Below are 16535 nucleotides of genomic sequence, written 5' to 3' on the forward strand. Positions count from 1 at the left end.
GCTCTCTTTTTCCTTTTTCGCGAAGTTCTTAGCCTTAGTGTATCGGTTTTCATCTTTTTTTTCTTCATTTCCTTAAGCTTCTTTAAAAACGCAATCACAGCTCTCGTCCCCCCCCCCCCCCCCTCTCTTTTTCCAAGTTCTTTTGTTTTCGCTGAAGTGTACCCGTAGTTGTCCCTCGCTCAGTTCAAAACAGAAGAAAGAAGAGTGAAATGAAAGTGGAATTGTGTTGATTTTGTTTCCTCATTATCTGCGTCTTATTATGCCCGCGTCCGACAACTTGATTGCCCACGTCCTCCTGAGGTAATTGCGCGCCATTACGGATTCGCATTTTAATTGTCACTTTTCTTGTCGCTCGATGATAACCATCAGTGCGGCGCCGTCACGCCTGGACTGCTCCGCCGTATTTGGGAACCTTGGCGCACGCCAGGGAGTGGCTTTTACTTTAACGAGCCGCGAGCCCAATAACGACCCTCCCTAAGCTGGGGCGCTCGGCACACCAAAGTCCACCCCTAACGCTCCTAACGCCACCCCTTCCGCCTCATATGCTTCCACGGAGCTGTGTGCTCAGAAAGACGTATCGTTACACATAAAATCGCGCCGACAGGTTATGTATTTTTTAGACTGCCGCGAGTAATTATTGTCTTCTCAGACCAAGACTGGTCCCAAAGCAGCACCTTAATAATGACGGCAAGCGCGCTTTATTTTTTATGCCACCTGAACGTTATTGTTTTTTTTTCGAAGCATTTGAGCCGTAAAGGGCAAACATACTACCCCGTATAAACACTGCTAATTTTTATATTGCGTAGTCTTTCACTACATGAGGGGCTTATAAAAGTTGCCATAACAGTGACGTTACACTCATTTTTATTGTTCGTGGGCGTAAGGCTGAAATTTTGCTTTCCGGAGGTTTTCAGGTGGTATATGCGCACGTCGAATTTTTTTTCTCCCGTGCGTTCGTTTAGATTGCCTTCACAACAAGATATGTGGTTTCGTCGGACGCCCCAGGATGCTGTCAAAAGTTTTATATTTTGCTACAAAAAACTCTGCGTAAGTGTACCTCCGCCACACGTGTAATCTTGAAAAAGGTTGTTTCCCAGCAGTTTAAGCGAGCTGGAATGGTGCGAAACCTTCATGCATATATTTAAGCCGGATTAAAAGCATATTCTAACATTCCTAGTGGACACGACGAATTTAGCTTTCCTTCAATCTTCTTTCTTGTCTGGTCAATCTATTGCTTTCATTATGCGAAGGGTAGTCACCAGGCAATAATTTGAGGGCCATTCAAGTAGTGTGATAGTAGTCGCACCTATAGCAGTATGTGTAAGGGAATATGCTAAGGGTTTCCTAACGTGCATGTTTACTGTAACAGTAGCAATAAAATAGTCACATGACCCGTGAATAATGTAACCAAAGAAAATAGTTCCTGTGGCTTGACTGCGTTACGACGTTAATTTATGCCGACGATGAATAGAAGTCCCACGCCTACAAGTTAGAGCCCCAAGACAAGTTTCGATAGGAGTGATAGAGTTGTAAGTAAAGCCCTGGAACTACACACACCACACATCAAGTAACGCAGAATTCGATTCCTAGAATGCTGCATTTTCTTTAATGCAATATCAAGCCAAAACAACGAACAACAATTGATGCAACATTAACTTTCACGTCCTATTTGTGTAAGCCCAGCCCGATTAACTAGACCCTCTTGGCTCCATTGAACTGTGTGCCATCTCGTTCTTGTGCACCATAATTTACCTTAGGAGAAAAAGTGGGGCAACCTTCTAGCGAGTTTCTTAAAGAGAACCTGACCCACCACGGGCACTCCGGGAAGCGGACATTTCGTACCTGCATCTACTTGTGCTGGGCCGAAGATGTGGATTTTGTCCGGGAATAATATCTGCGTCTCGATACGGTGGCTAAATCTACGCACCCTAGCTGCGATGCTTTCCACTCTGTGCTGGCTAAAATATTATAACCGAGTGTTTTTCACTTCTTTAACAAATTAAACACAGGTAGCTGTTTGGCATTAGGTTCTTAAAAAATTCGCAAACCGTTTCAGTGAGGTCTGCCCCAATAATAGTCCTATCTTTACAACTGAATTCGCATTATCGGCTTAATACAAGCCAAGAAACCTACGAAGTCATCGTTTCGCGGCGTTCCCGCTCTGAACAAAGTGCAGTGTTGACCCTAATTCCTATCGTCTCGGTGAGTGCACGATCTCTTCGTTGTGTTCCCACCCCTTTATTACGAGACCTAACAAGGCGCGTCATACGTGTGTCAAAATATTGCCGCGAATATATGCAGTGTTTGTTCGTTTTTCAAAGCTGCCGCCACACCACTTCATCGCTCTGTTTGCGACGCAAGACGCGACTAGATTTATGTCGATTGATCGCAGCCAGGCAGAGCTGATTCTACGTTGTTCAGGAATGTTCTAGTAACTTTGTGCTCTTTATCTCGAAAGTTCGCTATCACCTTTAAATTGAGCATGGCCGACAGCGGCGGGCATTCTATTCGACGACCGCCGAGCACGCTTGTCGCTTCGCCGCCGCCGAGTGATTCAGTCCATTTTGGGTGCAAGTCAGCCCAATAAACAGTTTTCTTTTAGAAGACCCTTTCGTCCGTCTACATCGCTGCTTCGACTGCCGTCACCACTACGTGACAACTGATGGAGATGCGGGGTAGCCTTCCATGTTCCGGACGCCCCCTTCAAGTCGTGAAGCCAGCCCTCAGCGCTTCGCACCCGAGGACGAGCCAGCAGATCAGCGAGCCAGCCGACGTCTCCAGGGAGAGGAGCCTGAGTTCGGGAAACTGCCGGACCGCACCAGACAGCGAAAAGACCCTGCTACGAGCACCGCAACCTCACCGAAGATGTCGACACCGATCATACTGCTGCAGCTGCGGGTGCCGCCAACTTTCAGTAGATCCCTAGACAAAGACCCCGAAGAATGGTTGGATTAATTTGAGCGCGTGGCGTCATTCGGCAAGTGGGATGATGCGGCAAAAATCCGACACGTATTTTTCTCATTGGGTGGCTCCGTACGCACGTGGTACGAAAACTACGAATCGTCCCTTACGACATGAGAGCTATTCAAGAGAGAACTATTCAAGGTATTCACCAGTGTCGTGAGGAAAGAAACAGCCGAACGACTCCTCGAGTTGTTCTAGTGAGAAAGAAACCGGTTGTTCAAGTGAGAAAGAAAGACAGCGCACTTCGATTCTGCGTGCATTACCGCCGCTTGAACAACATAACAAAGAAGGACGTCTACCCCTTCCTCCGCATCGACGACACACTGGACCGCCTCTGCAACGCCAAATATTTCTCATCGATGGACCTCAAGAGCGGCTACTGGCAAATTGAGGTCGACGAAAAAGATCGCGAGAACACAGCATTCATCACTCCGGATGGGCTGTTTGAGTTCAAGGTGATGCCTTTTTGTCTCTGTTCCGCACCAGCGATGTTCAGCGAGTAATGGATACAGTGCTGGCAGGCCTGAAGTGGCAAATTTGTCTGGTATATTTGGATGACGTCGTTGTCTCCGCCTCGAACTTTGAAGAGCACCTCAAAAGACTTCGAACAGTACTAGACGCCATCAAGTCGTCTGGCCTGACTATGAAGGCAGAGAAGTGCCACTTTGCCTACGAAGACCTACTGTTTCTAGGCCACATCATTAACAAGGAGGGAGTACGCCCGGACCCGCAGAAAACAGCCGCTATTGAACAGTTTCCACCGCCGGCCGAAAAGAAAGCAGTGCGCAGATTTCTCGGACTGTGCATATATTGCCGACGATTTGTGAAAAACTTTTCGCGCATCGTCGAGCCCCTGACCCAACTGACGAAAACAGACATGCCGTTTAAATGGGAAGCGCCGCAAGCAGAAGCCTTCAAGGAACTTCAGCGTCGATTACAGTCCTCACCGATCCTCGCGCATTTTGATGAAAACGCTGATACTGAAGTTCATACCGACACAAGCAGCGTGGGCCTTGGTGCCATGGTCGTTCAAAAAAGCGACAGGCTGGAGAAGGTCATGGCATACGCTCGCCGTTCCCTTTCCAAGGCCGAGGCTTACTATTCGAGAACTGAAAAGGAGTGCCTTGCCATTATCTGGGCCTCGTCAAAAATCCGCCCCTATCTGTACGGACGACTATTCAAGGTGGTCAGCGATCACCACGCGCTGTGCTGGCTCGCAAATTTGAAGGACCCCTCTGGCCGAGTCGCTCGATGGAGTCTGCGTCTTCAGGAGTTTGACGTCACCGTCGTTTACAAATCCGGACGCAAGCACTTTGACGCCGAATGCCTCTCACGAGCCCCTGTAGATACACCGCCACCGGACGACGATGAGGACGCCCTCCTGGGACCCATCACCCCCAGCTCTTTTGCCCAGCAGTAACGCTCGGACCCCGACCAAAAACGCCTCATCGAGTAACTGGAAGGCCAGGTTTCGTCACCCCCCACTTTATTCAAGCGAGGACTGTCTTCCTTCTGTGTGCAGAATGAGGTACTCGTGAAGAAGAACTTTGCAGCGAGCAAAACAGCCTACCTCCTTGTTGTACCTGCTTGTCTCCGCGAAGAAGTTCTACAGGCTTCACACGACGAGCCGACAGCTGGACATCTCGGGTTTACTCGCACCCTCCGCCGCATTCAAGACAAGTATTACTGGCCCCGACTGTCTGCCGATGTCGCACACTATGTGAAATCCTGCCGAGATTGTCAGCGACGAAAGACCCCTCCCACTCGACCAGCAGGATTTCTGAACCCCATTGAACCTCACGCAAGGCCCTTTCAGCAGATCGGCATGGACTTGCTTGGCCCTTTTCCAACGTCAACATCTGGAAATAAGTGAATCATCAAAGCGACCGACTACCTGACCCGCTACACCGAGGCGAAAGCCCTACCAAACGAAACAGCAGCAGAAGTCGCCAAATTTTTCGTGGAATGCATTCTTCTTCGACACGGCGCCCCCGATGCGCTCATCACCAACCAGCCACCGGAGGACAACTGCATACCATCCGCAGACCAACGGACTGACCGAGAGCCTGAACAAAACCATCACCGATATACTCGCCATGTATTTCGATACCGAAAGTAAAACCTGGGATGTCATCCTGCCTTACGTCGTCTTCGCCTACAACACCGCAGTGCAGGAGACCACCCAAATTACGCCTTTTAGGCTCGTCCATGCAGCGAGGCCACGAACACGCTAAACGCCATGCTGCCCAACGTTACAGAAGAAGAGAACGTCGACGTTGCCGCCTACCCTCAACGCGCAGAAGAAGCTCGAAGGCTTGTCCGATTACGGATCAAAGATCAGCAGCGGTCCGACGCCAGACGCTACAACCTACGAAGACGCAACGCGGAATACAAGCCAGGACATCTATTCTGGGTGTGGTCGCCCATTCGCCGCCGTGGATTGAGTGAAAAGCTTTTGCGCCGCTATTTCGGCCCGTACAAGGTTCTTCGTCGGCTAGGTGAACTGGATTATGAAGTCATTCCTGACGCAATGGCTGCATCCCAGCGACGCCGTGTACGACCAGACGTTTTCCATGTAGTCCGTCTGAAGCCGTATTATGTGCGCTAAAGGCCGCTGCATATCCATGCTCTATTATCGCAAGATTCGTTTTTTTCTCTTACTAGTCGCATTATTTGTTTAATGCATCGGGTCAATGCTTCTTTGAGAGGGGAGTAATGCCGCGAATATTTGCAGTGTTTGTTCGTTTTTCAAAGCTGCCGCAACACCACTTTATCGCTTTGTTTGCGACGCAAGACGCGACTAGATTTATCTCGATTGATCGCAGCCAGGCAGAGCTGATTCTACGTTGTTCCGGAATGTTCTTGTAACTTTGCGCTCTTTATCTCGAAAGTTCGCTATCAGCTTTAAATTGAGCACGGCCGACAGCGTCGGGCATTCTGTTCGACGACCGCCGAGCACCCTCGTCGCTTCGCAGCCGCCGAGTGATTCAGTCAATTTTGGGTGCAAGCCAGCCCAATAAACAGCTTTCTTTTAGAAGACCCTTTTGTCCGTCTTCATCGCTGCTTCGACTGCCGTCACCACTACGTGACAGTATAACGGCTGTCAACGTTAAAAATACGACTTTTGGAATCATGTTAAAAATGTGTGGCAATAATAATGCTTATTTGTCCGACCGTACTCACGTAGTTAATATAAGCTTTGCCACAGTAGACGGGCGTGCTTTTTCCAATCTCGAGAGAAGGACATAATTATATACAAGTGACTGCTAGAACTGTTCGGGACTTAGTGATAGATAATGATTAGCAGTTTCCTGTATGCGCTCTATCCACGTGCGAAACGAGGCTAAATGTCAAGCCCCCTGTGCTTCCTGTCAAAGAGCGCTCAAATAAATATAAACCAATAAACAAACACTTCTTCAAACGCTCAGTACAACGCCTCGGCACACAGCACACGTTTCTGACGGCAAAGAATGACGCCCGGCGGTCGCCTTCGCGGCCACTGTCAGGAGACCCTCAGCCAACAATTCCTATTCGGATTTAGTTCTCGTCGAATCCATCTCTCCCGCTCACCGTCGAAAAGGGGGGGGGGGGGGCGGGGAGGGGGGGGGGGTTGCAGCAATGAGTTTGGCGTTATGCAACACACCTCGTTTCTGCTCTGTCGAGCGTCTTCTCGCAGCCGTCTGACTGCGGATAACTTGTCACTCGCACCTGGCAGTGCGTGCGGTGCGCGCAAGGAGAGGAGGAGAACCGCGCGTCGAACCCGACCGCGCTGTGGGCCCTCTATGCTCGAGTGCGCAGTCGTCCGGACTAACCCACCGCAAACCTGAACGTGGCTGCCTCGTTAGCATGCCGATGTGCTCGACTTTTAGCCTCTCCAATCTCTCTCTCTCTCTCTCTCACGCACGCACTGTCGTTGCCTTTCCATCGCCAAACCAACGTCGGTTTCAACTGAGCAACGCTCGCAGGGAATCCGAATGGCGCAGCACTCTAATGCGGTGGGAGGTTGCGGTGTGCATTATTTCGCTGCCGCTTTTCGTGGACTCGAAGTCCCCTCGGGCTGAACGAAGAGGCACAGGGTGTAATAATAGAAAGAGAATGAAAGTAGGTTGAGGGAATAGCGGGAGAGCTGACTGTCTTGTATATGTTGGCACAGAGGGTTTAGGTAGGTCAGTTGCAGGAAGATAGAGGGAGCATTTGTTTCCCGCGTGTTTCAGAAAGCGACTTCTGTCCACGCTTATTTGTGTTTGCACTGTGACGATGTTTCTTCTACGACAGGTCTTAACTCACCTGTGCGCGACGTTTCAGTGGTTACAACGATTTGTAGCCGTATGGCTACCCTCAGGTGGATGCTATTGTGTAATTTCTCCATAGTTGAAGTTTTGCTCAACATAGAAGGTTTCCCTCGAATAGGTTTTATGAAGGGTATTCTTCCCACCTGACGGCATCTAAGTGCGCTTAGCAAAGCTAACTGCCTTTGGGATTCCCTTGTGCTTTTGTCTAGACTATCTTTCCTGCTTTGTATAGTGGAAAAAATAAACTGCATGCTAGTATAGAAACGATTGCCTAAATGCACTTTCACAATACATCGGGAACTTTAATGCAAGTTTACTTTTAAGAAGAAAAAAAACAATGCTTTGACGGAGTTAACTGCAATGTTTCATCCATCTGTTAACATGAGAGTAATGATGTGCATAAAGCGATGACTTCAGGACGATGCGGCAACGCCAGGATGTAAGAAAATTCTGAACAAATAGAAAGCTCCGCTAGTATTCACTCCGTCGACAAGGGAAGCAGCATGTGCTGCAGCGTGGCGTCAACACACGTTACAAAACGTAGACTATATGGCACAGACTTAGTTTTCCGAGAGAGGAATTAGCCTGCCTGATGAAAAAGTAACTGTTTCTGGTTCCTGATGTCGTCGAAAGCATGGCCAGGTTAATTAGGAATTTTTTTTATACAGTTCTGCTCGCGGTTAGTCATTGGCTCAAGGACCACTGTTAAACTTGAGCTTACCAGTGGCGCATAAGATGATTAGAATCAAGTGGATTGGCATGAACCGAGCTGTTAAATTATATTCACCCCTGACACAAATGCACCATGGCCCATTGTACATAACAGTATACATGCCGATAGGAAATAAATGACGTGTGTTTCACATTACCAAACAAATAGAATAGCTTTCTTTGTGCGTCTACAGAGTACTTATAAGAAAATGTTCTCTATTAAAATGGCAAGCGGCGCTTGAAATCGCTCAGGCATGCTTTAAAATTTCTGCTCGCGCCTACCCATTGTTGTCTATTGTTCTTAAAATGCAAGTTAAATACGTGAATTTTGCTTAGGAGTTCTTCAAGGACGAAGATGTAATACTTCAAACCTCGGAGGCTGAAGTTTTAAGCAGCACGAAAAAATTTGCACAATTCTTCAAAATCTTTAAAAATGGTAGTTTCTTGTTTTATATATGCAGTCCTGAGGGAAACATGCAAAGGTCTGCAAACAACAAAACAAGTTTGCTCTGAACCTTCTACATACGTTACAGTTTCTGTCATATGACCTCTGGAAAGATATATTACAGAAACTCCTTAATTTTTGCATTGTCCCTTTCAATCGTTTTACACTTGGTTACATCTCCACGTGTATGTTGTGCGCTATGTAACGTTTCCTCAAAAAAAAAATATTAAATTTCTCCTCATATCGTTGCACGGTGAATATTTCAAATATTTCACTTAGCTCGAGCTGAGCTAGATAAAGAGAGCAGCGATATGACCGAAATTTCTCTTCTCACCCAGCTAATGACGTGCCCTACGCAGGAAACCAAGGAATGAAGGAGAAACTAACAGAAACACTTGGAACCTTCTTAACCACAATCTTAAACAAACTGCGCTATAATTTGGAAGTTCTTCCGTCGGCAAATATTCCGAAAGTCCCACAAAAGTTTAGAGTCGGCCCACTTCAGCAATGGTTTAAGATAGATTATTGGGGAGTAGTGTAAATTAATGGGTGAAGTAAGTTAAATTAGTGTGGATTGGTGTGTGAATTATTATTGATTATTAAGATTGGTGGGTAAATTAACATGTATTAGTCGGTCTGGATAGTATAATCCCATATGACAATCCAATGCAAGGTACTCGAACACATTAGCCCTCCAATTTTCAAATTTGCCGTTGCTGAAGACGTCATGACCCTCTTGGTCAATCAGGAAATTTCGATGCGGAGAAACCTAGTGGTTTTTATAAGACGATAACCTAAGTGGCATTGCATTATTATTCCGTGAAGCCTCAACCCAACAGTCCATGAGGTTTCCATAACCGCTTACTTGTAGCGAATACGGACCCACCTGTGAGTATAAGTTGTCCAACTGTGACGCTCTGCGACACGGCGCCCGTGAGGCGATGGCGCGTCTGGCAGCGATATGTGCGAAAACCGTCCTGCTGGTCCGTCTCCCGGATGAGCAGCTCACCAGTCGGCAGCACCGCGTACTTGGAGCCTGCGAAGAAGATTAAGTCAGTTCGCTGCTAAATATACGGGCGCATATGTGCACGTGCGCGTCTTAAACACACTTTTTACACCAGATATTCCGCACATCTTTCAATTTTTTTTCTTTCTTGGCTTACGTCACAATCTACAGAATGTTCATGAAGAGATTACCATAGACTCACAGAGACAAAACCATGAGGACAGTCAATTATTCGCTACAAAAGTGTTTTGTTTCGGTCAAATAGTTTGTTATTTACAATGACAATGACGCGGAGTGCAGGAAGAAACAAAGATTTTAATTTGTACGTTTTCAAGAAAAGAAGCCGGTAGGGAAGAAAGCGAAGAACGTATCCATGAAACTCGGCACTTCGACATCTCGTACCTTGGTTCACAAGTTGCCTTCCTGTAGGAGCACAATTGCCTTACATAAAAGCACGCTTTACAGGCAGAAATGCATGTTCCTAAACTGGAAGCGGCACATGCCGCTCGACCCGCCGCGGTGGCTCATTGGTTAGGGCGCTCGACTACTGATCCGGAGTTCCCGGGTTCGAACCCGACCGCAGCGGCTGCGTTTTTATGGAGGAAAAACGCTAAGGCGCCCGTGTGCTGTGCGATGTCAGTGCACGCTAAAGATCCCCAGGTGGTCGAAGTTATTCAGGAGCCCTCCAATACGGCACCTCTTCTTCCTTTCTTCTTTCACTCCCTCCTTTATCCCTTCCCTTACGGCGCGGTTCAGGTGTCCAACGATATATGAGACAGATACCGCGCCATTTTCTTTCCCCCAAAACCAATTATTATTATTATCATGCCGCTCGAAGCTGTCCAACCAATGGCGGCGACCTATCATCATGTCGTCGTCAGTCGCCCTGTGCCTGCTAGCAGGGCGTCGCGTGTAGCTGGAACACGCACTTCTATTTTCTTTTTTTTAAATATATAACTTCCATCTAAAGCCTTGATTAATCTTATGGGTGGCGTTGGGTGCGAAAAGTGTGCTTTACTGCTTCCTCACATTTTTTTGGCTCGAAATCAAAATGCTCTCTGTAATTCAGTGCGTAGTCTCTTAATAAACTAAAATGCGCTCGTGATTTTATTTCATCAATTCCTATTCTTCTTATAGGTAGCGAACGTGCGCTTTCATCATGAAATGCCATCGGTTGCTTTGTGGGCACAAATTGTGAACGCTTAAAATTTGAACTTGAAGCCTAAGCCGGTGTTGCTTTTAGAGAAATTACATTTCTTCAGGCTTTTCTGCGCTTGATCAAATGATTGGTATTCCAGGAGACATTTACAGCATTGCGGCAGAACGCTGCATACTAAGGGTATATTATCCACGTAAAAAAGTGAGAGGAGCATCAAAATTTGCGCGCCTAATTAACCACTTAATTTTTTCTTTAATGCGGAAAACTACCAAAAACGCAGAGTTAGTATCATCGTAAAACAAAAACGAAGACTCACTGTACTCAGTAGAGTATGCCTTTTCGTTGTGAAAAATCAGATATCAACTTCTTGTGCGGGACTTAGCTCGCGCGCGCTCCACTTGAAAGCGTACGATAATTGGTATAGCTCAGAAAAAGAGGTCTGAAACCGGTCAGTTTCTTTTCGAGGTAGATGAGAACGAAGCTAAAATAAACGACTGCGAAAGCGTTTAAAGTTGAAATCTCTTCTTTGAACTTTCTCTTCTTCAACTGGGAAAGTTGAAGACAGGATTCTGAACATTAATCTGCTATGCACGCGGGCTTGTAACAAACAATGTTACAATTCTTAAAATTTTTTTAAGAATCCCCGTTCGATTCTATGCGTATCAGCACTGAAAAAATAGCAAGCTCACTGTGACGCTTCGAGCACAGTTCATTGCATGTCTTCCGAATTTTCGCTTCGAAGATACTGCTACACTCAGTTTATGAAACCTGACTTTATTTAGTACGTATTCATTCATATTTTTAACTTTATCATTTTTTAGAGCTAATGACCTGCCTGCTTCAGTCTGGTTTGCTCTATGATCTTCGTAACAGAAGCAATGGTTTAGCATACGTGGCCAAGTTCCGCGAGAACAAGTGGTATTGAAAACATTTTCTCTTCTTAAATGTAACTTTCTCTATTAAGCCACAGATTTGTTATATTTTGCATTCATACATAGGCTGCGTATGTTCTTCTGCTGCCCAGAATTATACCACTTTTTCGTAGACTTCCCTCCAGCTGTTATGCGCTTCCACCCAAGGTGCTGTGCCAGTATACCTGCTCGGAAGTGACGCCAAATTGCTGTCTTCGATATTTAAAACTTTCTGGTTGCTTCTGGGCAAAGTTCATGGCGTCTGTGAAGCCGCACCGCAGCCGTTCGTAATCATACTTTCGCTTATACTGCAAGAGTCCCCAGTATAAGTGCGATCAATTCATTCCACTTTTAAATACGCAGACCATCGTCATTACACACCTCTTCAATTTTTCATACCTTGTTTTTCGCTTCACTCATCCCGGTAACTACCTCACATTTAAAACGAGTAAAACTGTTCCCGATTTTACTGCAAGATTAGAGAGCAGCGTCACCCTAGCTTCAGAGTTTTAGAAATTAAAGTTACACCAGACCATCGAGTTCAACTTTGTCGTGAAAAATTTTGAAAATTGGAAAATTGTAAGACACTTTTAAGAAAATATTAAAGGTAATGATGTGTTATTCTGATATGTAGCAAAATCTTTCTTAAAATGCTTTTCCAGCGATCGCAACGAACAGCTAAGACTGCCATATAAAAAAGTGGGGAACGCTTTTGCCGATAGCAAAAACGTAAATAAAAGACTATAAGACACCTGACTGGCGATCTCCGGGTACATTGATTGTTATAATTAAATCTTGCATTATATGAAGAAATTCCGTTCATCAAAGGTTTCCCGCTCAAAATGCATTTGTCCACAATTACTGGGCATGTAGTCTCTCTGATACTCTACTCGTCTAAAATAACGCTCAGCAGAAACATTTTAATATCGATCTCGGCGCCGATGAGAGCGTTAATATAAAGGCCGTTCGGCGTAAAATACGACATTGGCTGATATCCAAAAATAAAACCTAGCGACCACACAAACATACGAGCTGCTATGTATGCTTCAGCGAAAAACGTTCCCTTCAAATTTTAAGCTCATGAACGAAGTGGGCCGAGGCAGGAAGTAAAGACAGTTGTGAAGAAGTAATTGTTTAGAGCTGCCCCCAAACCACGTTTCGCTGATCCTCGGTCTACCAGATCGTTCACAGTGTACATGCAGAAATTTCGCTCACAGAGAAAAGTAACTAAAATTGCAGACACTGACCATGCGCAGAAGAATAATTGATGCGTCCGTTGGATATTTGCACTTTAACACAGAGCATGCTACTTGTCAGAGAAGCTAAATTTAAGATACACCGCATCAATGAGATAACCCATGTTGTGGCAAACTAGCAGCACGCATTCGTTTTAAGCACAGCCTGATAGCATAACCTATGGTGCCAACTATTTTCTCTGTGATCATTTCACTTTTTTTACCCGCAAAAACTGGAAGCGCTCACCAAAAGCAGCTGCTGGCAGATCTGGTTAAGCCCGAACGCTTCTTTTAATTTCGAGCGAAAACTTTTCCGCAATGGGCTTGAGGCTCGTGAACGACCCAGAACGAAGATAATTCCTGTTTGAAGAATTAACATAGTCTATGGTTTTTGCCACTCCAAGCAGTGCAAGCGGATGGCGGATGATGTCCTGTTAGGGAAATGCTGTAAAGGCTGTCTGTGCACGTGGTACCTTACCCAGAACAGGAGAAAAATGCAAAGAGCAATTTTAAACGCACAAATTGAGCAGACCCCAGTCTCTTTGAGAGAAGCTTAGTAAAACCTTAGTCATCATTACACGACGATAAGTGGCTAGTACATATTATGAACGATAACGGCGCTCGCGGAACATCCCTGATGAGGATGGTGATGACGTGAAGAAAAAGAATAAATCATCAGTTATACCGGCCGCGTTTTGAAAACTTTCTTCTGCTGCTTGAGTGCTGTATTAGGCATTTAAATATTAAGAGCTTCGTGACCTCAGCTCACCATCTTTTCATTCATTTCTCATTTTGACAGTACAAATGGAAATATCCGTTCGATTGATTTAATAGAATAGCACATTCTCGCCGAAGAGGACTGTACTTTTTCTAAGGTAAGCTTATTTTTCTAGGGTAAGGTAAGTGTGCCAATAGATGTATAAACAAAGGAGCTAAAGTTTCATATGAAATTATGCTACTTTCTCTAACTGGTCCAAAGAGGGCCAGCTGCGGCTGTGCTTGGTGCCGACCCACACATACAATGTTGATAAAGAAAATTAAAGGTTACAGAGCTTTTTTACTCCAAGTTTAATGCATCACATGCCAGAATACCGCATTATGTCCACCCTTATAACGTGCCAAGCAGCACCGCTGCTTTTCCTTGATCAGTTCAGACAATAGCTGCTGGTCGAACCTGCTCTACTCCGGCGCTGAGACAACTAATGGCAGTCCAACGACACCGGGCCATTCAGCACTACTCGCAGCTAATTTCGCCCTATGCGGTCCATCTAACTTGCAACCATAGAGCAAACACTCATAAAATGAGAACTTTTACTATTTTATAAATATCCATTCAGTTCTCGCGTTCCTGAAGCAATGCTTACTGACGCAATAGCTCGAAGACCAACCATGGATGTTAGTGTTTATAATATGCTCAAAACTTGTGACAAACAATAATGCCACCGAAATTTTTCTTTGCTGAGAATAGCTTTTTTCATGTGTTTAAAGATAAAGTGGTCAATGTAATGACTAAAAGATTCAAGCTGCAAGTACTTTCACCGCGTAACAGAAACAAACAACACAACTTTCGGCTAAAAAAAAAGAATGCAGCCAGAATTCATTCCGCTTAACAGGCAATGTCATACGTTTCTGCATAGGATAAAACGAAAAAAATCTTGTTTCTAACACTAGCCCTGATAAATTTTGTTCTTTTATTTGAGAAATGTGGCAAGATTTATACATGAGAAGGAAAACCTAAACTGGCACAAAAATTCTGGCCAGTCACAGCCTAATACAAGCTCTCACATAGGTTTAAATTAGGCGAGACTGTATATTCAGTTATCAAACAAGAGTAACACCTCACCAAATATCGCCACTGGCTTCCTGGCGTAAGTCTCGCGCGCTTGATAATGCTCATTCGTAGACGAAGAATTTATTACGTGGAAAAGGTCTTCTGTTCTCAATATTTTTATCAGCATTCTTTTAATCAGAACTAAACAAATAAAAGTGACATCTTCCTCCAACGGCGAGAGAAGTGGTAGGTCAGAAGCGCACAAAATTCCTGAAATACTTCTTGGCATCGTTGAAAACACACATGCATGAATATATCAGCAACCAACAACGAAGTCGCCGTTTATCTATTGCATTTTCATCATTCCTTTTTAACTGCGTTTGAATCATCACACCTATCAGTTCGGTTTATAGAGCGCTTTATTTTGCTTTTATGTCTGCAAATATAAGAATCATCTTGCTATGTGCACGCCTGTTAAAGACCAGTCGCTGTAGTGGATGCAACTAATCTGGTGAATTAAGCATGTCGCAGAAGTAGGTTCATCTAAAGAGAAGCCGACTTTTGCGTTAAGAACTAAACTGCATTCCCAACCTGCAGACACTAGAAAAATGGAGTGCAGGATGCCTGCCGTAGGCCATTAAAAGGTTCCGAATTCTTGAGCGGGCGAGTTTTCAGTGCCTGTAATAGCAAGATAAAAATTATGTTGCATGTAAATATCTTGGTGACTGACATTTGTAAAAGCAATAATTTTCACTTCCGCAGAAAAAAGTGCAAGTAAAGAAAGGTAGGTGCCGGTAACATTACTACCTTGAAAATAGGTTACTGAGGAAAGAAAATGGGGCAGCAGCTGTGTCACATCTCGGTAAACTCCTGAACCGCGCCGAAAGGAAAGGAATAAAGGAGGAACTGAAAGAAGAAAGGAAGTAAGAGTTGCCGTAGTGGAGGGCTCTGGAATTACTACCTTATTTTTGCTATATATCCCAAAAGCTGATAGCTAAGCAATCGCCGCAAAACAGCGCAGTCGTCACAAGACCACGTATATTTCTACAAGTCCGCAATAAAGTGAACACAAATACATCGAATTGTCCTCAGGACTCAGTAAAGCGTTGAATAAAAGAAATAAATACCGTCAGAACCAATGAATTCTTCGAAAACATAAAATTACATTTATCACGCGCAATTTCTAGGCTGTAAATAATCGACAATGCACCCGAGAAACAAAAAGGTACGCTTCGCTATATTTCGACCATCTTCCGTTCAGAGTGTAATGCCCGCTCAGAAAACTTCCATTCTCCACTGAGAGGCATATATCGATCGCTTGCGGCTTGATATCTATTCTTTGATCAACAAATATGCACGTCCGTGCAATTTTCAAAACGAGTAATGCGAAATTCATGAATATGGCTTTGCTCTTCTCCATCAAGCCAGATACAAAACTGCCATCAGGAGCCATAAATTGCCGACTGAGTGTGCGGGCCTCGGAAAGCTTTCATACATGCGAAATGCGCTGGACCGCATTAAGAGCTTTAGATGTGTATCGCAGACACGAGCCCGTTTGTTATGCAGCTATCTTCAGGCTTTACCATATGCGACCGCCCGAATACTGTCTTCAGTTCATGACATTTTGCGGAGGGCGAAGCACTAGTACAACGCCGGACTGTCATTTGACGTAGGTCATCCCCGCCGGAAAAGGTAGAGAAAGAAGTCGCTTAAGTTCGGTATTTTCTTTTTCGATTGAGCCCATTATTAATGTGAAGAAAAAAAAAGGGAATTCCGAGTGAATGCTCGCCTCTCCACAAAATAGGAAATGAGACCTGAGAAAATCCCGTTCTTCAGGAGGAAATAAAAAAAAAACGGGTGGGAAGGAAAATGTTCCCCGGCTGCTTTTGACGGTGGTAGATTATCAATCTTTTTTCTTGCTGCCTGCCCAAAATGGCTAACAAACCAAGCTGCAGTGTCTTGCCTATTTGGCCGCTTCACGAAAGTGAAGAAAATTACCTATGAAATATTAATGAGACTTCGAGCAGCTCGAGAACGTGGA

General features: G+C 45.1%; 1 protein-coding gene across 1 annotated transcript in view; it reads right to left on the minus strand.

Annotated features, from left to right (window-relative positions):
- Positions 1-16535, minus strand: part of LOC144128612 (cell adhesion molecule Dscam1-like) — a 452661-nt gene that overhangs the window by 184965 nt on the left and 251161 nt on the right. Inside the window, 1 exon segment of the mRNA XM_077662147.1 lies at positions 9299-9448. Within this exon segment, the coding sequence (XP_077518273.1) occupies positions 9299-9448 (150 nt within the window).

This window comes from Amblyomma americanum, chromosome 4, assembly GCF_052857255.1.
Source record: "Amblyomma americanum isolate KBUSLIRL-KWMA chromosome 4, ASM5285725v1, whole genome shotgun sequence".
In the NCBI taxonomy this organism is placed as follows: Eukaryota; Metazoa; Arthropoda; class Arachnida; order Ixodida; family Ixodidae; genus Amblyomma; species Amblyomma americanum.